The sequence below is a fragment of the Emydura macquarii genome, unplaced genomic scaffold, assembly GCF_026122565.2.
Source record: "Emydura macquarii macquarii isolate MOO-44397 ecotype Brisbane River unplaced genomic scaffold, CSIRO-AGI_Emac_v2 contig_2742, whole genome shotgun sequence".
Taxonomy (NCBI): domain Eukaryota; kingdom Metazoa; phylum Chordata; order Testudines; family Chelidae; genus Emydura; species Emydura macquarii.
The window spans coordinates 204,924-229,126 of record NW_027132879.1 but is presented as its reverse complement, the minus strand read 5'-3'; the positions used below and the strand labels follow the sequence as shown (position 1 = coordinate 229,126).

General features: G+C 45.0%; 2 protein-coding genes across 2 annotated transcripts in view; both read right to left on the bottom strand.

Annotated features, from left to right (window-relative positions):
• Nucleotides 1-932: 932 nt before the first annotated feature.
• On the bottom strand, nt 933-15,247 carry MYD88 (MYD88 innate immune signal transduction adaptor). Its single transcript, XM_067566180.1, has 5 exons — nt 14,778-15,247; nt 10,162-10,281; nt 8,773-8,953; nt 7,187-7,278; nt 933-4,776 (listed from the first exon to the last, which is right to left on the bottom strand). The coding sequence occupies exons 1-5, from the start codon at nt 15,142-15,144 to the stop codon at nt 4,622-4,624; spliced, it is 915 nt and encodes a 304-aa protein (XP_067422281.1). The 5' UTR covers nt 15,145-15,247; the 3' UTR covers nt 933-4,621.
• Nucleotides 15,248-19,591: 4,344 nt separating this feature from the next.
• The window catches only part of LOC137165089 (cryptochrome DASH-like), a 31,327-nt gene continuing 26,715 nt past the window's right edge, over nt 19,592-24,203 (bottom strand). Inside the window, exons 12-14 of the mRNA XM_067566181.1 lie at nt 24,022-24,141; nt 22,017-22,193; nt 19,592-21,763 (exon numbers count right to left, since the gene is read on the bottom strand). Coding sequence (XP_067422282.1) covers nt 21,653-21,763; nt 22,017-22,193; nt 24,022-24,141 — 408 coding nt within the window. The 3' untranslated portion in view covers nt 19,592-21,652. The remainder of the gene's footprint in view (nt 21,764-22,016; nt 22,194-24,021; nt 24,142-24,203) is intronic.

The following is a 24,203-nucleotide window of genomic DNA, read 5'->3' as shown; positions in this document are numbered from 1 at the left end:
ACCCGAGGACCAATTCTTACCCCAAGTTACACTCATGCAACCTTCTACCAAGGGCAGAATTTGTAGAATTTTCAAAAGTACCTTAGTGACTTAGGCACCTAAGTCCAATTTTTAAAAAAGGATTTAGGAGCCCAGTTCTTACAAAGTCAATGGGACTTGGGCACTTTTGAAAATGTTATCAGTGGGTTTTGTGTAATCAGTTCAATGTTAGCTCCTATGTCTTTTCAGATACGCTCCTTGCAGAAGTGTGTTTGTTTGGTATCATCCAGGTCTACTTCAGAGCATACAGGTGGAAACCACAGGTAATAGCATCATGCAAGAAGTACAGTGTGTAACCCAGCCTGATATGGAGCAAAACCACATTCTTGTACCTTACCTTTGGAAGGCAGGGCCTGATACTGGGAGCAGCTGCGTTTGCATGTGTAAATTACCTTAGGAATAGATTGTGCCCTGGTCTTATGTGGTTGCATAAGGCTTAAAGCTGGCAAGCACCCACAATCTTGCACAGCTGTGTGTGACCTACTTGGACCTAAGGGGAATGGAAGAGCAGTGACTGAATGCCCAAAGCTCCTCTCACCCATCAGCCAGTGTGTGAAGAGTATGCAGAGCCCTGGTATCACCCGCAAGGCCAGCTAACAGAGCTGGCTGGATGCATACAACGGGGGAAGGAGGAGGCTACATCTTGGCAAGTGAAGAATGAGACCTGGAGAGGAACTGTGCCTCTCTGAAGCATAATTTCTTGGTAGTGTTCCTGCTGGGGTAGCTACACACTGCCCCATACCCAGGACTGAATCTATAAGGGCTTTATCTAGGAATATCTGGTTTTTCAAAAAAGTAACGTGACAAGAAACTTTGTTAATATCTCCCCATAACATACATTCCTATAAAGACAGGTGTTCTCTGATACAAAAGCAGCATGTTCACAAATCCTCTTGCTTTCTTCAGTATTTATTTTTGGCACAATTTCAAAAGTAGCAAAAATTCTTTTTAAAAAGAACCAACCACTGGAACAGTTGATATAAAACATCTATGTCATTCAAAAGATGGACAGAAAATAATGCAAATATACAAATAAGTGTTTTGATATTAACAAGCACAGCTAGGACTGTTTTAAAATAAGATTAAAAAATATTATGTAACCGACATCACTAACACATTCAGGATTTCGATCGTCCTCTGCACAGGAAGAGGAGGAACGCGGGGGAAAAAACAGACCATTGCAATTGAATTGCATTTGGAATACCTACGTTTTTATGGCTTCAGTAGATGTCACACTCAGAAGAGATTTATGACAAAGTTAGAAGTGCATGGGATCTTGAGGTTATTTTAGCATAGAGTATATTACAGAAGTACCTATTTAAATCTCCAGGCCTTATATTTCTGAGATTGCTACTTCTAACCCAAATAGTTATTTTAGCCTGCTTAAGAACTTTTGACTTGATTTTAAAAAGTTGGTGAGTGCCTACACATCCCATCATTAATAATACTTTGCATTTATAAAGCACAGCAGCTTTCATCTGAGATGAAGAGGTGAAGAAATTAAGGCACAAAGAAGTTAGGCGACAATATAATTTTGTCTAAGCCTTGAGGTCTTTGACAATCATTTGGAATGGTAAATTCCTCTGGGTACAATTGGATGAACTAGAAATTATGAAGATGCTGCTGTTTCTTTCCTTGCAAAAGCAGCATCTTCTCTACTTCGAGAGAAGAGATATTCAGCCACCCTTGAATCACCTAGTTAGTAAATATTAATACAGTACAGTGTGATTTTATTATTTGCATTGCTGTAATACCTATAGGCCCAAACCAGAGATCAGGGTCCATCACAGAAGGTGCCGTACAAACATGTTGTAAAATGATAGCGAACTCTTTGGGCAGAGACTATCTGTGTTAAGCATTTCCTACCTAAAACAGGACGCTGGGAGTCAGGGAATGTGGGTTCCAGACCTGGCTTTGCCAATGCAATGTTGCAAACAGTGCAATGTTGGATAAATCACTTAAACTTTCTGTGCCCCAGTTTCCCCTCTATGAACTGGGGACAATTCTTCCCTACCAGCCAGCAGAATTGTGAGGTTTCATTCATTAACAGTAGTGTGTGTAAGCCTGGCTCACTATACTCCCCTAGTGAATGGACTACGTAGAGTTTCACATTTCTGCTGCAACAGTCTTTGGAGTTAATAGACCTAGTTGTTCAACTCAGGCAACAGAAGTTCATGCTTTTAGATTCAAAGGTATCCGGTTCAATCCCACCAGTGGTTTGTTAATGTTTGTAAAACAGTATGGAAGTGCTAATATTCACCAGACAAAATCAATCCAAATCCCTCAGGTAGCTGAGGGCCTGGCAGCCCCAGAGCCCAGGTAATTGATATAATTGACATTAAGAAACCATTCAGGAACCCCAAGATAAGCAGCTGTACTCCACTTCTGCAACAAGGGTGAGAGGACAAGGGGATTTGGAGATACATTTATATCTATTAAGCCAAAGGATCAGTTAAGTTTGGGGGGTTCCCCCAGAGTTATCTCACTAATTCCCACAACATCCTCAGGACAGACCTGTGCAGGGTGATCTCATCATGGTGGGGACAATTCTGTTTACAGAAGAGAAGGCAAAAAGTGTATTTTGCAGGCCCACCCAAAAGTGTTCCCGAACACTGATGCTAGGAGCATTAACAAGCTTCAGTTAATTGAGGTGCACAATGATAGGGTTGGCTTGTCTCTTACAAGAGACCTAGCGGGCAAAAAGAAGTTGGTAAAACATATAGCAACATCTTATGAGTAGACATTCATGTCCTTTAAAGACATATAGAGACAGACATTTCTACCAGAAGAACTCAACACAGTTCATATTGCAATGAATAGTAAAGAAACTGATGATCAGCTACTGTTTGAAAATGTACACGAATAACTCATATTAAACTATACAAATCAATAGCAAATCAGTGGCTGAAGGAATGAACCAACATGCAGGACTCAAACTAATACAGATATAGGCACAGTAAAACCACCTTGTTTTGGAAAGTAAACATTTACCAAAACCCTGTTTGAGACCTTGACAGGTTATTTTAAAAAGTGTCACCTTTGAAAAAGAAACGAACAAACACACACGAGTTTCCCTAAGTGCCTGGGTCATACATAGTCAGGATCAACACTAAGCATCCAACAATTACAGCAATGAGAGTGGTGCTCCGAACATCATTCATGCACCAAATGGGGGTGTCTTTTAATTTTAAAGTATACTGATTAATCAATCATAGTATCATACTATATTAATTAAAATATACGTCTTCATATTAAAGCACCATTACTGTTTGTTATTGAAGTAGGTCTGATCTATAATTTAAGGCACTCTTTGGCAGACACTTCTCCCTTTGGCATTGGAACATTCCAAAGCCAGGGTGTTCTGCAGGATTCTTAGAGGCCAAGTGATTTAGGGGCTACTCCTACAAAGTTTTCAGCTCAACGCTCCCATTCAAGTCAATGGAAGCTGAAGGTATTCAGCACCTTGTGTGTTGAGGGTTCAATCCAGCAATACAAATCCAAGACTGAGCTACCAACATGAGAATTGTCCATTGTAAACATTCTAGGATCTGTGATTTCCCAGTGTTGATGTATGAGCGGTCACTTAGTTAAACAGGACGTAAGCACAGACTGACAGACGTACATGCTACAAGCAGCATGTCATTATTTAGTATGTCTTTCTCTATGGCTTTTGCTTTTAATGAAGAACAAATCACTGACCAAGGTCAGAGGGCTGTTTCAGGGGATGTCAGCAATAGGGGAGTTACTTGAATAACGAACTCTCTGAACAGGTTGGAATATGACCTAAAATGTTTTAAAAGACCAAAATTGAGGAAAAAATATTAAAAAACAGGAAATAAAAACTCACTTCAGTCATTTCTCAAGGGTCAGATATTGCTAAAAATAATGGAAGATCAGTTAATTTCTTTTAGATACTTAAACAATTTTAAAGTTAATTTGCTGCTCATTAAATACAAAAAAACAAAAGAGCCATGGAGATTGAAATCCACCATATATACCCAGAGAACAGGTACAATCTGGACAGCAACAATGCAAACTGCCCTTCTAGTGTGCTGCAACCCTGACCTGGAGGGGCTGCCTCTAGGAAACGAAAGGGTAGTTCAGTCCTTGGGCTCTCTAGGGTGCAGGATCAATGATTTTCACGGCATTTGTCCACTAGGCACCAGATTGAGATCACCAAACGCATTTCACATTGGTCAGCAACTAGCCCTCAGATATCACCAGGGATTAAAGAGAGAGACTATCCCCCAGATATCACTAGGGGAGCCCTGTAACAGTGTTTAAAACCATACACAATTTTTGTACAACATCTGTGGTTTGTGGCTTTGGTCATTTCAAGTTACTCACCTTGAGAAGTGCATTATGACCCCTTTAATGTAATTAACTCCCCCTTCAATGCAATTAAGCCCCCCTTCAGATAATACTTGAGTGTCTGTTGCAGGCCCCACATGTAATATTGCAAGGATCAAAGTTCTGATGTGTTGAAAGACTGTATACATTACACCTGGGACTTGGAGTTTCTTTTTTTTCTGAAGTCACAGTGGAGCTGGATCAAAAGGCACCTGGCTCATGTAGTTTTGCCTCATGGGAGCAAGAGGGATTTTGCCAGTCTTATCCAGAACCATTTTTGGGTGCAGGGATTAGTATAGTCACAGACCGTAATGAACCTCAGGATGCTTGGAAACTCGTTCTTCATGGATTTGCATTTGACTGGAATCAGCCGTTTTTGGCGAGCACCTGAAAGATAGTCCACACAGGCATGTGGGTAAACAAACTTGCATCGTAACTGTAGATCCGTTCTCTCCACCTCCTGTAGAGTGAAAGCAGCAGCACACACACCTGGGTCCATACACTTAGGCCTGATCCTGATCTCAGTTACACCAGTGTAACTCAACTAGCCCTGCCCCTGGACAGTAAATTCCAGAGTTGAAGGCCCTTCCCCCAGATTAACGCATACAGGAATATGCATCTCAATCTCCCCTAACAGGTTACAATATTCCCAAATCAAACCTTGAAGGGCTTTATAAAGTCAGTACCATGAACTGCACCAAAAACCACAACTGGCAACTAGCGCAGTGTCTGGGGCACTGGTGTGCTGTGTTCCATGTGAGACACACAACGTTCTACACCAGCTGACATTTGAGAAGTACCGGGATAGCCCAGACTGAACCGACCGGATTAATCCAATCTGCCTGTGATAAAGGCATCAAGACCTGCAGTGAAGTCCATCTCTGAAAAAACACAGAATCACAGAATACAAGAGTGGAAGTGACCTTCAGGTCATCAAGTCCAGCCCCCTGCACTGAGGCAGGGCCAAGTAAACCTAGGTCATCCCGGACAGGTGTTTGTCTGTCTCACCTGTTCTTAAAAACCTCCCATGATGGAAATTCCACAACCGCCCTTAGAAGCCTGTTCCAAGCATAGCTACCTTTATATTAGACTGTTCTTTCTAATATCTTACCTTACCCTTGCTGCAGATTAAGCCCATTACTTCTTGTCCTTCCTTCAGTGGACATGGAGAACAATTGATTCCTGTCTTTTTTATATGAGTCCTTAACATATATGAAGACTTATCAGGTCCCCCCTCATTCATCTTTTCTCAAGATTAAACATGCCCAGTTTTTAAAACTTTTCTAATAGGTCAGATTTTCTAAACCCTTCATCATTTTTGTTGCTCTCCCCCCCAATTTGTCCACACTTTTCTTACAGTGCGGCACCTAGAACTGGACACAATACCCCACCTGAGGTCTCACCAATGCCAAGTAGAGCGAGACAATCAACTCCCGTGTCTTACACACGACGCTCCTGTTAACACACCCCAGAATGGTATTAGCCTTTTTCGCAGCTGCATCACATTGACTCATATTCAATGTGATCCCCTTATAACTCCCAGACATTTTTCTGCAGTACTACCCCACTTACTTCCTCATTTGGTAGTTTCACATCTGATTTTCCCTTTCTAAGTACAGTACCTGGCACTTGTCTTCACTGAATTTCATCTTGTTGATTTCAGACCAGTTCTCCAATTAGCCAAGGTCATCTTGAATTTTAGCCCTGTCCGGCAAAGAGCTTTCAACCCCTCCCAACCTGGTGTTATCTACAAATTTGATAAGCGCTCTACATTTCATTATCCAACATATCCCAACCTCCCGGCCATATGCAAGTGGAAGAATTCACTCTTGGCCAACTGTGCTGTAGGGATATCCAGATGCAACTGAGGATCTAGAAAGATACTCAAGTAACAAACAAACAAAAAGGGGGGGGGGAGGGTAAACTGATCCTAAACCACTTCCTCCAGATCTTCAGTCCTTCCTAGGTTACTACCATTTCCTCTTCTATGAGCACAGTTCCCTCAGAACTGTAGTTTACAGTACCCACTAGTAATTAAAGGACAACAAGCAATCACTCTGTCAGTATCGGCACAGGCTCAGACTCCTACCTTTTCGATTGCCCCTCAAGGAAGCAGTAATCGCTCTGAAGGATGACATCCTTTGGACTGAGCGAAATCCCTTTCTTTTCCCTTAGTACGTGGCACTAAACACTGAGCCAGCACTAGCCATGGGGAGGCACGGCACACACAAGACAGTATGCTGGGTGGATACGGCACTGGGCTACGATTCTGGAGATCTAGGTTCTATTCCTGGCTCTACCACTGGCAAATCACTTTACCCTTCAGAAGCCCTTCCCACCCCTCAGCTGTTCCAGCTATTCTCAGCAGGGACTGTCTCTTAGGGCTTGTCCACATTGTGAATTAGCATGCAGCAAGCCAGGGTGTGAATCTACAGTACATTCGTTTGCCGCACAGTGACTTGGCAGATGGACCCTGCTACGATGCACTAAAAGATCTACAGTGCACTTTGATGTACTGCTGTTTGAAATGGGAGCACATCAGAGCTCCCTATGGATCTTTTAGTGTGCAGTAGCTGCGTCCACCTGGCGAGCTAATGCACAGCAAGCTGATGTGCTGTAAATTCAACAGCTGCATGGCCAAACCCTTACTATGCATTTGTACAGTGCCTAGCACAATGGCCACCAATCTAAGATGGGGCCTTTAGATGCTACTGTAATACAAATAATTAAGAACAACACTGACTATATATTGTTGTGAAAAAACGTACCCTTAAATGGGTCATCTGAATTCTCTTACCTGGGCAAAGGCTAAGAGCAAATTTGGTCTGGAAATCGCATTCATTGCTTTCCAGGTAATCATCTGAAATAACCACCACCATCTTCCTACACCTGGAATTAAACAGACAGTGGGGAAAACATGTTTAATAACTAAATGAAACAGAGATGCTTTTCATGCTGGAAAAAATATATATATTTTTATAGAACTGTTCTTCTGAAAACATGCAACCAGCAGCAGTGTTCCAGCTCTAACGTCAATAAAATCTGAAGAGTTTTGATATATATACAGCTGTAAGTAAAGTATCACACACAAAAACTTATGGCAAAGCAACATTATTAAGGGCACAAAGTCAAGTACTCAAAAGTTAGGAATGCCAGAATTAAGGTCACCTGTGCAACCTTAATTCAGCCCCTTTGTACGAATGCATTATGATACCGTCTTTAATAATATGATGACATATTTTGCTATCAGGTGGGTATCACTGATATTAATGCATATTTTTAAAGAAGTGTTACAGTGATTTGGAACCATCAAACTATGCACTAGCTAACAGTAAGCTATAGAACCACAAGACCTCATTACTGTTAGCTTCATCCTCCTTCTACTCATTGCTCACAGTCATTTAATATATCTTGTCTTAAATTTCATGGTAAGTTCTTCAGAACAGACATTATCTGTCGATGTATTTGTACAGTGCCTTGCACAATAGGCCCCTGATCCTGGCTGGAGCCTAGAGATGCTACCATAACAACGCCTTCTATCTGAAAGGATACTTTGGAAATGCAGACAAGTGGCCACTAAGGCAGCTTAGCAGTAGTTTAATTTTTCACCGAGCATATAACTTTAAAGTTTCCCTGTGCACCACCAGTGTCTTGGGCAGAAGACAGCTCTCTCTTCAGAATTCCCTGGCTGCCCCAAGGTGCTTGCTCTCTGCACAAGCAGCTATGCTAGCTACCCAGAGAGATAACTGGCATCAGAATGTTCCATTGGGTGGTAAAATCAACTGGATAAAGAAAAAGCTACTAGTGCTGGTGCATTCCCCCACCCTCCACCCACAGATCTCCTCCCATCTGGGCATAAGGAGGGAGGTGGGGGAGTTGGTCTTCTGTAGTACAACTCCCCTTTGACTCTATGTAAAAGGCTCTTCGGAGTCTTAGGGAGAGGACCAGAGTGACTCTCCACAGCACTGTCTCTTGAAAGCCTACTGGATTTCTATGTGAAAATCTGGCTGGGAGGGAGCTGATGCAGCTTGAAGCTGTATTATCTCCTTTTGGGCCCCCTTCACAGCTGCCTTTCAGCAACCACAGGGTATCCAAGCACAGGGACTAGTGGTGCCATAAGGAGGATTCTTCCTTGTGGATCCCATTGAACCACAAGTTTGGGACGCCTCACCCCTTCCTTCTTGAGATGGCAAATAGGAAATGCCACAAAGACGTGATTGATCCCCGTCTCTCAAGCCCATCCTATGTGCTCTCCAACAGGAGGGGAGAAATCTAGTCCCAGGGAAACAATTCACCTTTGGCTTAACCAAAGTCTTACATTGGAAAAATCTAACAAATGCTTTCCTTACAGCCAGTTCCCCCCTGCAGACATCGTCCACATACCTTCTCTCTATAAGCTCGCTAGTGATGGACCACACACACGATCCTGGCAGGACATCCCGATCAAACACACACAGCTTCAGCTTGAACGTTGTTTGCTCCAGCTCTCTGATCATCTCTTGGACAAAGTGAAGGTCTTTTTGACAGTAACAGATGAAGGCATCAAACAGCTCTGGCACATTCCCTGCAACATTGAGAATTGTATGCAGATGATTTTAAGTTAACTGAATTCATCCACTGCACACTCTTCAGGGTACTGGAACCTTTTCATAACCTCACATAACCCACATTAACACAGTGTGGCTCTCTGTCCCCCTCTAATGGCTAGTGATATAGAGATTTGAGTCAGCTACTGCTTTTGGGCCAGTGAAGCTGGTTGTTTAGTTCAGGCAGTAGAGTCTCATGCTTCTAAAGCCAGAGTTCTAAGGCTCAGTCCCCACAGACAATTCATCTGGGGGCGTCACTACACTCACTGTTTACAGTAGCAGGCAGCCCCTCAGATTTGGGAAGTACAGACATGCCACAAAGAGTCATATGAGAAATAGGTTTAATGGGTAAAAGACAGGCCAGTATTTTCAAACTTGGGTATCAGAAGTTAGACACCGGAATAAGTGACCTAACTGAGTTAGCCACCTGCAGCACTCATTAAGGCCTTAATTTCTTTATTTGGTGCTCAACCACAGATTCACGTGCCTCATTTTAAGGCTAGCATTTTTCACAATTGGGTGCCCAACCTCTACTGGTTCAATTCCCCACTGGGTTACTCCAGTTTTACACCAGCATGACAACACTGATTTCAGTGGAGTTGCGCCAGCACAGCACTGCAGTAATGTAGTGAAGGATCAGGCCCTAACAGTGGAGGAGGGAAAATATTAGCATTCTATGGCCCAGATACTAAAATCAGATCCATACAGACAGACCCTTTTACCTGTGGAGAGCCTCCATAGGATTCAAACTCTGTGACTCTGTCCCCAGGATCAGGGCCTAAATTAGTAAATTGGGCTTCGTGATCCCACTCACCTAAAAAGATCTCCTTCCAAATGAATGAAAGTTTAGATACATGCAATGAACTTGGATGAGATAAAAGCTTTTTACAGAAAGAGGCATGGGCCTTAAGCCTATAAAACTGCACAGAACTGCACATACTTTATTGCACTACCACTCTCTGATCCTCATTTACATTTGCCCTACTGCCCCTCCTCCCCATCTGAGTATATCAATCCTTTCTCCCTGCTTGGTCAAGATGTCATGTATACGCATAGATTAAGGGACAGTCACGGACAGGAAGGAAGGTGAATGGATGTCAGTACTTCTCATGGGGGTCTACTACATATAAAGCAAGCCTTAGCACAGTATATCTATTATTAAATCAATAGATTTATGGTCATTTACCGTAAGGATCATCTCTGGTAGTGATGCCCGACATTTCTAATGTCTTCAGGACACTGCTGTCTACTGCTGGGACCTGAAGAGGCTGCTCTTGCCTCTGTAGGTACTTCTTACAGTCCTCTTCTGCAAGAGACACAAAAGGCTCATTTGATGCTGATCATGTTGCTGAGGTTCTGTAAATAGGGGAACTCTCTAAGAGGTGACTAAACAAAAACCAAAAGCATCCCCGTCCTTCAGCAACATTCTTCCTTGAAAGTTAAAGGGAGGACGTTAAGGTGAATTACTCATCTGGAGCAAAAGGTGTTATTTGAGACTTGGACAAAAGGTGTTATTTAAGAGTTGTTATTCTTATTGAACAGCACATAAAATGTACGCAAATATCACCAGTGCAGTGACTCCACATGTGTTAACATCTCCATGTTCTCCTTTCATTGTTGCCCATTTTGAGTCCCTAACCAAGCTGAGGGCCAAAATCTAGGGCTTGGGAGGTTTTGTTTTGTTAAGTCTTCACAAAAAGCTAATAATAATAATGAATGTAATGAACTGTCTAGCATATGTATATATCACGGGCTTAGAATCATAGGGTTAGAAGGGACCGCCAGGGTCATCTAATCTAACCCTCTGCCAAGACGCAGGATTTGTTGTGTATTAACCATCCCTCTATAAGATGGAATCAGAACTGATGATCAGTTGCAGAATCTGGCATACTACAGTGAAGTAGGCCATATACGAATCTAGATAAACCCACAGCAAAGTAGGGCTGATTACACTAAGTCAGCGGAGATTCTCCCTTAGCTCAATCTGTGGTAGTATGTTCTGCTGAAGCAGGAAGAGCTGGACTCATCCATTGCTGCTATGAAGTTACCATGAGAAAAACCATGAACTCCTAGGTGGATATAGGTTTGTTACAAGAAGAAATATGTTCATTTTTATTTTTTAAACAATCCAAATGAAAGTAGTTTTTACTTGGATTTTAAAATTCCCCTGTAGTGTATAAAACCAGCACATTGCAACATTGTACTAGCGCATGAGAACCAGTGAGTAAAAATAGATCTGAAACTATTCAAAAAGAAAAAGAAAGAAAGAAAGAAACTGAGTCATGTTTTTTTCCACTTCCCAAGTGGAAGTGCAAAATGCAAACAAAAAGTACAAACTGAGAAAAACAAATTGATCTGAAATATTGTTATGTGACATAAATAATTTTTAATGTATCATTTTTAATCAGACATCATGCAACCTTTTCACTACAGGGTTACAAAAAACCTCTGGATCTTAGCTATGCTGGTGTGTTGCAGAGGCTGGTCTTTGTGATAAGAACAATTGCTGAGGGACTGAAAATAGCAGGAAAGAGAATCTATTGGAAGTAATGACACATTTTAGAAAAATAGCTGGGTAAAGAAAAACAACAAAACAGACCAAGAGTGAAAATCAGAGCTATTCAGAGCTTAGAGGACAAATACTAGGGATTGGATGAAAACAAGTCCCTTTGGATGAATGAGATGGCAAATGTACATTAAAAATAATATATATTCCCCCCACATTGTATAAATGGAATATACAAGTGGCCTGATCTGAATTTTTTTTTTTTTTAAGACTGCTTTCCAGATTCTTATCAGAATTTCTTTGAAGGCTCTGTCACCAAGTTTATGAAAACAAGTGCTCTTCTGATTAGTCTGCTCAGAGCCATACACACTTATTTGAGCACATCACATCATTCTATTAATGATGCGAACATGCTCTAATCCTTTTGTCCATCCATCTGCAAGAGTGAAAGCTTCAGAGTGAGACAAAACTTTCAGAATGACACATCAATCTTGGTTTTCCTGTCAACTGGAGCTGATTAATAGTTTCCAGTAGTTTTGCATGGGTTAGTTCCCATGTTAGAAAGGGCTGAGCGAATTTCACTCCAAGTCATGTGTTAATTAGAGCACAAAGTTAAAGTGACCATCAAGGGGTCTGAAACAATAAGAACAAAACCAACTAGATGAGGCTGTGCATAGTCTGCAAACTGAAATGACTGAGTTCCAGACAACTGTACAAATCACACACCGTCTATGCAGATAACCTCAATATAAGGCATATAACATTGCTCTGATCGTAAAATGAATTGTGACTTGCATAAAGGAAGCTATGGAGCAAAAATTGTAAACAAATAAGATCAACGAGGAAAGGGCAGATAGACTGGAAACGTTCCAAGCAGGGAAAAAAAAAAGGCAACTGAGAGAGATAAATTATTAAGCAGACAAGTATCAGTTTTTGTCACTAGTCAACAAGAAAGCCACAAAAAGTAATGGGTTTTCCCAGGGAAGAATTGGGATAAACATAGCAAGGTCAATAGCTTTACAACCCTCAGGATAATTAGGCATGGGAAAAAACTTCTCAGGGAGATGATGCTGAATTGCCATTGCTAGAATGGGAACTAGTAAGGCTGTGCTAGACATCCACCACCTGTTTAGAAACCATGATATTTATTGTTGCTATAATGCAGTAGGATGGAACAGCTGACCCACTACTGCACAGAAAGAGGGGTGGGTTCTGAAGTGCATGCCACAGACCAAGTGAAATGTTATGCTATGCTATGGATCCGTTAATAGGATCCATTTTAATTTCCTATAATAGGAAAGGTGCCTCACAAAGAGACTAGAAGTCCCAACATATAACACAACCAGGGCCACTCAGATAAAAAAGCAGCACTGCGTGAAGCCCAAATTTCAGTACCAACAATATGGGTGGCTGCAATCCTCCATTTTTTGTAATGCATGTCAGGGACCTGATCCCGAGTGCAATCATCTCCCATTGACTTTCATGAGAGTTTAGAGCACTCAGTAAGTATCACAGCATCAGACCCAAGCCACAGTCTCCAGGAAAACTTATCAATGTGACTCTCAGCTGGGAGCCTCCTCAACTTCAGGTCCCTCCCAGGCAAAACCATTCTGCTATATGTGCTCTTTTGAAGGGACTCTGACTTGGCGCCTCTTCCTGAACGAAATTGTAGGTGTTAGTGGGGCAAGAGGAACTGAAAGGTCAACTTCTAAATTAAGAGCATCAGTGCCAGAATTAAGAGCATCTGAAGTGCAGCTTCATTTGGGTTATAAATTCAAACCTTTTCACCCACCTGGAAGCCTCTACTGCTCGTTATGAACCTCAAATGAAAGGGGGAAAAAAACAGATTGAGGCTCATGAGGTATAACACTGATAACAGTTTCCTTAAAAAAACAAAACAAAACCCACACAGAACAGGGTCCTCAAAATACATGATTGATTAGGAGGGACCCCGTGGGAATCTCTACCCATGAGAATCTCTACACTAGGTCACTGGTTTAGCTATTCAGTGTTTTGCAAGATGCAGTGGTGAATTTCTGTATCTTGATTTCTCATCAGCGAAAAACAGGAAATGAGATCTTTCACTTCCCCACCAACCCAGCAAATTTACAGCTTAGAAAACTCTAAGGGCAGGTCTACTCTACCACTTAAGTCAATCTCACTTAAATTGCTCAAGGGTGAGAAAAAGACACCCCACCCCCAAGTGACGCAAGTTAAAGTGACTTATGCACTGTCCACACAGGCACTATGTCAGCGAGAGACACAGCTTCCGCCTTTCACGGAGGTGGAGTAATTATGCCAACAGGAGAGCGCTCTCCCGTCAGCACAGAACATCTTCACCAGACACTCCGCAGCACCAGATGCAGTTGCGTCTCAGTGTTAAGCACTACTTGTGAGTCAAGTGACCTCAGAAATATTTAGGTGTTGAGAAAACCTCACTTCCAGTTAGTGCCATTACATCTGGGTTCTCTTTACATTTACAGCGTGATTCAATCCTAAAGAACACTTGGTAAAAATGGCTTGTGGGGCTCCATATTTATTATTTCTCACCGATTCCTGCATTGAGTTTGCGCCGTTTGAAAATATTTCCCTCCGTTCCACTCACAGGCAACTGCCAGGCCCACAAACTCAGGCTGGGCGCTGACACGGTCAAGCTGGGCTCCCTCCCATGGATCACCACCAGAAATGACGGTTCTGCTAGCCAAACCAGACCCTCAATGTGTCCCCATTACCGTCACGCCCTGGCCTCCGTGACATCTGGGCCAACCCATGGCGAATGTTGCCGAAGGCCTCGTTTGACCTGCGGGACTTTTATTACCGGAGATCGGGTGCAAGACAGAAAGGGGGCAAGGGTGAATTGGCAGGGCTGGTGACTGGCAGAAACCCCAGGCTCCCTTTTTCCCTCCTGAAAACCCAGCAAGTTGGCGATGAAGAAGTCGGAGAAGCAGCAGGAAACGTGCCACTCTGCAGGGCCGGTTCTCCGAGCAGAAACAGCAGGAAGCACAACAACAACAACAACAAAAAAGCCCGTCACTCCAACTCTGGGTAGGGCAGGCCCCCAAATTCATCTTTCTGGGGACGGGCGTAGGAATGCCTGTCCCCCCCCGACCGTCAGTCTGTCTCGGCCCCTGCCCCCAAGAACACGGCCCCTGCTCCCCGGAAGGCCACCGCGTGGGGGTCTCGGAGGGGCGCCCAGGGCAGCTGTCAGACCGCCCTGCCCCGGCCAAGAAGGGAGGAGCGGGGCGGGAGCGGGGCGAAGGACCCGGGGCGGGAGCGGCCGGGCGCGGGGCTCTCACCGATGCGGGCGCCCAGGTCGGCCAGGATGTCGTGGCGGCCCAGCGCCCGCAGCAGCGCCAGCAGGCGGCCCACGGTGGCGCCGCCGGGGCAGCGGCCCTGCCAGTCGTCCAGCAGGCGGCCGGTCGGGTCGGGCTGCGCCTCCAGGTGCTTGATCTCCAGGTACTCGTAGCCCAGCTCCTCGGCCAGCGCCGTCCAGTCGGCGGCCACCGGGGCGCGCGGGTTGAGGTAGAGGCCGAGCCGCCGCCGCACCGAGAAGTTCAGCGCCACCAGCGGCACCGCCCCCGGGTCCGAGGCGGCCGGCGAGCCGGGCCCGGCCGCGTCCGTGGCCTTGTCTGGGTCCGTGACCGGGTCCGTGACCGCGGCCATGGCTCGCCTCCCGCCTAGACTCCGGAGCGGCTCCGAATCCGTCCGTCCGTCCGTCCGCCCGGGACAGCCACCCGCCCGGCTGCCGCTTTCGCAACTTCCCCTCCCGGCCCGCCCCGGATGGAGGCAGGGAGCCCGGCGGGTGTTGGCTGCCCGCCCCGGCGCTGCGGAGCCTCCCCGGCCAGGCAGGACGGACAGACATGGCCCGGCCTCAGTCCGGGGACAGGCAGGCGGACGGACGGACAGACCCTCTAGCAGCCAGCCCTACGGACAGACGGGAACCCGTGACAGTCAGCCCCTCCCCCCCAGCCTTAGGGACAGACACACGGACCGAGACCCTCCCGCCAACCAGCCACCCCCAGGAACAGACGGACAGACCCATCCCCTAGGAGAGGAAGGACCGACAGGACGCCCTGGCAGCCAGCCCGCCCCCACCCACCTTCCCTGGAGCAAATGGACAGACACTTGTTCTGGGGAGGACATTCTCCTGACCTGACAGAGGCTACCTCTCTCCACCCACCTAAGGGACCAGGCTCCTCCATTGCTTCCCAGCCTGGGAGCAGACACATCACACACCAGCCCAATCCTTCCCTCTCCCCTTCAGGGAGCAGCTGGTGACCCCACTACCTAGCCCCCAGACTTACTTCGCTACCCCCACCTTCATGGACCGACGGACATCCTCACCCTTGCACTCAGAGCCTGCATCTCCCAACACCCCCTCCCCTATGAACAAGGCCTTGGCTGGGAAGTGATGCTTTGATGGTATTATTTCCATTAGGATCAAGCTGATTTGTATTAGGGACCACACTGAGGGTGCCACTGGGCTAGGCCCTGCATAAACACACACCACTGCGGGAGAAAGGAAGCATTATTAGCCCCATGCCCCAAAGGGGGGCACAAAAAGATTGAGCAACATACCCAAAATCCCGTAGGAAGGCTGGGGCAGAGCTGGGAATTGAACCAGCATTTCCTGCTAATCCCAAGCCGACAGGCCCTGCTTGGGGTGCTGGTGTTAGCAGGGGGCATCTCTACATAAACCAGTTGTTGAGGTACTGGGATGAGGCTGTCCCCCCATCACTCCTCTTTGGGGGTGGAAGGCCTCAGCCCCCCAGTCTATTGCCCCCTGACTTCAGGTTAGCTGGTCTCAGCTCCTACTCACAGAGGGGACGTTTGCCTTCCCCACAAACATCACCTCAGTAAGGGGCTGCCTTGCCATCCCCAGAGACGCCTGCATGAAAGGTCCCACCAGCAACGTTCTCACGAATCCCTCATTGGGTGGCTGTGCCCATCACAGCAGAGCCCTTGGTGTAGGTGGCAGGAAGCCTCCCCTTCTCCGCAATCCCCCTCCCTCACTGCTGAAGCGGTGGAGAACAGAGATTTCCTTCCTCTCAGCCCCCAAAGACCAGCTGGGGAGAAGGGGGCTGAGAAAGAGGGAGGCCCCACCCAGGCTGGCTGCATCCTGTCCCAGCAGAGCTCACTATTATACATGCTGCTCCATGGGGAGAGGGCAGCCCCAGCCCCCAAAGAATGGCTGGGGCTGAGCCTGCTCCTGACTGCCAGACACAGCAGCATTGGCTGACTGACCCCCATTTCCTTAGCAAGCAGGGTGAAGGCTGAGCCCACACACCCACTCCCAGCACCATGCAGGATGGCGGAGACAGAAGTCAAAAGCCTAGTAATAACTCCCCCCCCTTACCTGAGCTGCATCTGTGGGGGTCCCATGCTGCAGGTGGTCTATCCCACATGCTGGCTGTGAGTGATGATGTCACTGACATCATGTGACCCCTGAATTCCTCAGCACTCACCTGTTAAACCAGATCTAGTCTGCTCTGCTTCCTTCTTTGTAGCGGCTAAATGGCTGTTGCAGAGGGCATTCCAGATCATTTGGCTGCAGGGGCAGGAGATGCTATATGCCAGAGGTAGTATGATGATAGAGAATGTGAGAAAGAACTGCTTTCTTCTAACACTGGACAAGGAACTTGACTGGAAGAAGGGAAAAGTATTATCCCAAGAAATACTCTGTCTCATCTTACTTCACTGCAGAGCTTGTGTCTACAACCTTCCCCAAGTCCCTAGTCTAGCCTTCTGCTACAGATTTAAAGAAACATGGCATATATTCTTACAAGAGCAGAAGAGAAGGAAAAGATGGGAATGTAGGGCAAGAAAGAAAGAAGCCTTAGATACCATGCTGATAAGTGCTATATATTAAAAACCTGATAAGTGCTTATATTGAGATAGGAAAAAGCCTTGCATTGTTGTGTGCTAAATCTATCTTCTTGATGCTTTCTGCATCTGAATTACATTGCTGGCAGAAAATGCAAGCTCCTTAGGACCAGTACCAGAGCTGACTCCTCCATAATGAATACAGTGTACTTTAATTTAATCAGAGTTTGAAATTTATCAAAGTGTGGGGGAGTTTTTCTTTGTTTTTGGCAAAACAATTGTGTGACATTCAGGGCCTATGAGGGTTTTATTCTGCAACAAGCGTCTTCACGAACATCATTTACACTTTGTCTTAACTTTGATTCTTCATCAACTTCTCTTCCTCACCCCCTCACTACACCTGAGGTTTTTACAAGATTGAAAATGGGGGTTATGTTTGGAACAGACCATCAAATTCATGTTACTATCCACAACCAACAGCTTGTGGTGATAGCATACCACGTACAAGGCTGCAGCTGAAGTTATCAGACGTCCTCCTGCTCATTTGTCAAATAATTTTATTCTCCATTTGGGCCTGTTTCAGCTCCCATTGATTTCAATAGGATTGGGTTCCAGCCAATGAAGGGGCACTTTCACATCTACGGCTTCAGTCCTCTGTTCAACTCCACTTACTTGAGGCCTTGTCTACACTGGAAAAAGGTTTGCCAGCATAGCTATTCCAGCACAGCTAAACTGTCAAAATATCTTAGGGCAGATGCAGCTTATACTCATTAAAAAAAAAAAAAGGGTCTGAGCCAGTGTTACATTGATTCTGCACACAAAGTAAGTTACACCAGCAAAAGCACTTTTAACTCTGTCTAGGATAGGGCCCAATTTTTAAAGATATTTAAGTGCCTGACTCGCACTGGAATCAGTGTGATAATCAACGGGTGTTATGCTCCTAAATACCTTTACGAATCCGGCACGAGGGCTTTTGGCAGGATAAAAACGACACACACAAAGATTTAAAAAAATAAATAAATCATCCCCTCCTTGCCATTCCCAGGCTAGTTTCTAGTGTAGACCCGGCCTCAGGCAGAACTCTCACTGAAGTCAGCCATCAGACTGGAAAGGTTGGACCCCACGGCCAGTGGGTAGAGTGGCATCAGGTCTTCCTGGGAAAGGAATAAACTCCCCTCCCCTCAGATAAAGTCAATTATATAAGGTTAAACCTGGCTGGTTACTTCCAGGAACAATGTTGCACAATGCTCCACAACTCATTTGTTAGGAGGAAACTTAGGGAAAGAGATTCATGTTGCAATCTGCCCTGAAGCTTAGGAGACCTAAGCCAAGTCTACTCATAAAATTTTGCCAGTATAGTAAAGTCAATGAAGGTGTGATTTTTTAAATGTCATTTTTATACCAGCAAGTGCCTTAATGCAGATGCAACTGACTGGCAAAAGAGTGCTTTTGGTGCAACAGTGTAGTTGGTTATGGGAACCAGTTAAGCTATACTGCAGAAGCACTTTTTTGCCAGAATGAGCTGCAAGTCTACAAGGAGAGTTTGCCGTTATGCCTATATCAAACCTTTTTCATGTAGACTAGGCCCTAGTCCTTGTCCATTCTAGGAAAGTACCTGGTTTAAGTCAATTTAAAAACGGTTCTTGTTAAACTGATGCAAGCCTCTAATGTAGATGTCCATAAATTGCTTTAACCCTTGCTAATTATGAAGGTGCCAGTCACGGTTCCATAGTTAGGGTTTAGTTCCATTTATCACTTAAAGCTGGGATTGAACATATGTTATATGTGAAAGCTATATATGGCACATATTAAGTCAGTAATTTATCAATACAAACTAAGCCAGTTTAAGCAAGGGCTTATCTGGTTTAAGGGCTTCTACATTTGAACCAGTTTAACTAGATTGATTTTAAACTGATGCATTTAAACCAGAGCCCTTGTAGCATAGGCATGGCCTGTGGCTCCCCCTGATCCCTGGTGGTGACGAACTCCAGAGCCAAACAAGAGCCCTCCAGTGAGAGCGCCCGGCTCCCAGACTCCACGTGTTTGAATCTGGGCTCTTTGTGGAGTGAAGATGCCACGCTAGGGAACAGCGAGAGGAAGGATCTCTCTGAAGTAACCAAGTCAGACCATTAAGACTTTTTGGACAAGAACTAGAAGCCTAAACTTGACCCAGAATAGGACTGGTTGCCGATACTGAGCACAGAGCAATGCTCTGAAACACTCTGATCTGCTTGCTGTTGTTGTAGGAAAGCACAGGGCCCTCCTAAATAAAGACTTGAGTGCGTAGTTCTTTGAGGCAGTTTATTTCGAGCAGCTCGGAGAAGTGTCGGTCACCCTAAGGCTCCCGAAGACTTCTGCTTACAGACTCACATCACTAAGTTTTATACAGTATTCAAACAAAGGAGACAAAGAAAAAGATGACGTATTCGGTACTTTTCCATTAGCTCAACCTTTTTCTACATTAAGGTATACTAAAAAATTCCCTCATATTGCTAATTGACCAGGGCCCCAGGTTACTATAACAACTATCTCTTAGAACTAGCTAACGATGTCCCGTTATCTACTGACAGCTGCAGCATCTGCAAATGTAACCTTCTCCAAGGCTAAGAGCTACTAAAAATCCAAGATGGAATCTTTAGCATACAAGATGGAGTCTTAAAAGCTTAATACAAAATAGAATATATAACTTGATAGAAAAGTAGAATACAAAACGGAGTATATAAAAACTTTCCCTTTCACGCTGTACAGATCATCAAACTTTCAGGCTGGTGCCACAGGCAAACAAAACTACCATATCAGATTCCACGGTGAACCTATTTTTTCTAAAGCACTATGGAAGATACAGTTAAAGAGAACAGGATTCTGGCACCTCAGAGCAGTCATTTTGCTTTTGGATCTCTGCAAGAAGAGGGGAAATCAGGAAAGTAAAAACATTCCAATGCAAAAGTTTAAGTTGTATCATGGATCAATGTTTTTAAAAGTTGTACACCCTAAAGCACCTTAGCATACGGAAATTCAGTATACGTATGTCCAATTATATATACAAATGAACACCTTCTCCAGTCTGTAATACGAGGTAGAAATCTGGCTACCATAGTGATAAACCCTAGTAAAAAGCAAAGGCACTGGAAAAACAGTCTGACCACTTGACAATAGCAAAATGACCATTCTGTTATGGTTAATAATTATTACTTATAAAGCCCCTTTCAACCAAAAGCACTTTACAAATTTAAGCGATCCCCATATATAATTAATGTATCAATTCACTCATCACCCATCTCTGGGGTGGAACACATTAGCTTTTTAACAGCACAGAGCAACAGTTTAAAGCAGGAAGTGATGAATACCAAGTCAGATCATCAGCTCGGGTAAATCAGTGGTTCCCAACCTGTGCCCAGCAGGCCAAAAGTGGCCCGTGGGGTCTTTCAAATTGGCCCGCTACTCCCCTCCCACTGGCTGCAGCAGAGAGCTGCCGCCTAGGGACCCAGGTGGAGTACACAGGGTTATAGGATGCATGCAGTTTCCCTGCTGCAACCAGAGGGACAGGAGATCAGTGCTCCCCTCCCCCGGCTCCAGCAGAGAGCAAAGTCCTCTGCCTGGGTCCATAGGTGTTGGGGTCCCTGCTGGTGCCAGAGGGAGGGGAGCACAGATCTCCTATCCCCCTAGATGCAGAAGGGAGCCACTGCCTAGAGACCCAGGTGGAATGCACGGAGCTACAGGACGTGTGTGGTTTCCCTGCAAATGCAGCCAGGGGAACTGGAAATCAGTGATGAAGTAGCCTCTTCGCTGAACTCCTGCCATCTGGCTGCAGGGGGCAAAGGGGGAGGCTGCTAGCAGAGACTGGTGGCCCTTCAGGGTTGTAAAAATGGTATCTGTGGCCCTCAAGCCAAAAAGATTGGGAACCACTGGCTTAACTGATTTCAATATTTTCAATAGAATTATGCTTATTTATAATACCTGAGGATCTGGTCTTAGTACATCCAGTTGGTTTTTGAGAGGCATTTAGGTGGGCAAGATGTAATTTCCATCCCACTTGAATTTGGCCAGGATACAAGGTTAGCACCTCCTTTTTTGTTGAAGGTGTCATGGGATTCTTAAAAGCGCAAATGACTAAGAACTTCAGCTCCTTTCTGAAAGAGAAACATTTCCTAAAGATTAGAGGTAAAAATCTTGATCCACTGGAAGTCAATGGCGAAACTCCATTGACTTCAATGTGTCCAGGATTTCACTCTTGCTTTGGTTAGATATTAATGAGAGAGAGAAGTTGGCCCTAAACAGTAACCATTATCAGTTGGAGTTCTCAGCAGGCCGGCACATCAGTCATTTCTTAGAAGTGCAGAGACTGCCTTCACGATACATCTTTGTTGCGAGAGAAGTAAAAGTCCACCCCTCTGTCCTTGTGTTGCTTTGGTGTGTCCAAGGGATTTTTTCTTCCCCTTGGAGGGTGGTCTCTCTTGTTCTGTAATTGAGAGAAGGGCAGTGAAGGTTATTGACTGAAGATAAAAGAAAGCCGGATTTTTATGTTATAAAGCAATCTAGACATCTCATAGTCATCAGAAAAAAATGTAACAGGTTGCAGCTCTAGCCAGATGAAAAGCCCAGTCATGGACCCTTTAATGATTTGGATTAAATGGGTTCTCTAGTTTATACCCATATTCAGAGCAAGAAGCAGAACTAACTCCCTAGTTCAGTTGAAAGTTCATCATACTTACAGTCTTCTGGGTGATATGTCTGCTCCATTCTCGGGCCATGACGACTGGCAGCGGATAGGTCTCCCCTAGCGCTATCCCAGCTTGTGAGAGGGAGGCATTGCTCAGTGCCCAGAGTGTGTGTATCTCCCCTCCCTTTACACACTGTATTTCTGGAACCCACAGTCGGACATAATCTCCCTGCAAATGGAAACAATGGAATTCAGGGGGATTCACTCATACCGACAGGGCAGGATATAATAATCTGACTTCCTATAGTGCCTTCCGAACAAGGATGGGAAAGCACTTCATTAACTTTAAAGAATGAAGCCCTGTGAAATGGGGAAGCATTTTCCCCATTTTCAGGTGGGGAAACTGAGGCACTGTTATGTCAGGGCCAACTTTTTCAAACCTGGGAGTCTTCTGTTAGGCCCTCAAATCCATGTTTAGGCATTTGAATAAGTGGCCTAATTTACAGAGATGCCAAGTATGTGCCCCTCCCATTAGCTTTATCTTGGGGTACTTAGAAGCCCTGGGAGCATTTGTCCCTACACCAGAAATAAGCCCCACTCCCTGCTGACATGGGAGACAGCAGGGGCAGCTACTGGGCAGGACAGGGAGTTTCTCCAGGACACAAAGAAGCTGGGATGTGGAGTAGGGGCAGGGTTAATCACTCCAAAACTCTGGTTCATTAGTAGTGGGTAGGAATATGAAAGACGTTTGATCCCTTCCCTCCCACCCCCACAAGGCGAGAGTCAGAGGAAAATTGACTGTAACTGTCCTTTAATCTCATAGCTGTGGGTTTAAACCCACTGTTGGGTGTATTACTGTGTTAGGTGAGCAGCTCAGTCCCTTCCATCACTAATTTCTGTGTTTCCCATGCAGTTGCCCTGTGTTTGAGTAACACATTGCACAATGTCTTGATAAGATATGACAGTTACCTGGTGGAAATGCCATTAAAGGGAACAGAGAAATGCTAGTAATGGGGACAGCCGCAGACCCAGACTTCCCGAGCCAGGTAACAGACTCTGGATGTCAGGTCTCTTCTTGCCCCCATCACCACTAATCAGGAAATGCCTGGAGTCCAAGGGATTTTTCTAGCACCAGTACCTATTGACTTGAATAGGTTTTTCTACAGTTCCATTGGGACTGTTTATTGCATTTAGTTTTCTTCAGCATCCACGCGTATAAACAGATCCATGAATAATACAGCTCCGATTGTAACACTGGTTTAGCTGTTTCAATAAATGCATTAGCTTTCTTAGGGTTTTATACCACTGCCTGTCTCCATGGCATTTAAGCAAATGATTAGCTATTCTTTTGTTATATGCTCATTGTGCACATTTGTACCCTAAACAGATTTCACTCCTATGTCTCTGCAGCTCCACTCCATGGAGAAGCAGCTCTTCAGAGGAGACAGGCAAGGTGTGACTGAGGCTAAAATTCAGAGTTACAGAGTGCTGGAGTACCTATTGATGTGAAGAGCGCACTGAAAAAATCATGCCAGTCAATAATCAGGCTGGCGAGGGCTCCGGGGGACAGAAGCACAGTCACACACTGCAGCATGCCCCTATGACTTCAGTGCAGCTGCACCTGCTTTTGCCTCGGGCAAACTCAACCTTTGCTTACTAAAGAATGAAGATCAAACTAAATTACCACTGGTTTCAGGGAGCCAAATCTGGTTGCTTTTAAAAGAAATAAATAGGATCCACTGATGAGCAGGCCCCAATTTTCAAACTCGGAAGTCTAAAGTTGAACACCTAAATCCATATTCAAGTGCCTAAATGGGTGACCTGATTTTCTAGAGTGCTGAGCCTCCAGCAGCTCCCACTGAAGTCAAGCCCTAAGAAGTATAACTGCAGGTCTGCACTTTGAAAATCTTACCAAGGTGACTATCAAGTCAGATCAAAACCTTATGGGCCATTTCCATAACTGCGGAAGTTTTGTTCTTCCACCGGCTGGGGCAAAGTGGAAAGGAAGATGAGGAAGAGAGCGACGCAGCACTGGAACAGTTCACCAGGAGACTTACGTTGCTGTCATAATCCAGGCCTTGTTTAATCATGTTAAACTTCCTGTTTTCCCTTGGGTCGTTTCCAATTCCAGCGCTGTATAACCAGTTCCCATAATTACTGCAGACGTCATAGTCCACCTTAAACACACATAGAAAACCAGTCAGAAGAGGTGAGTCTGCTGTTCAGAAAGAAAAGGGCC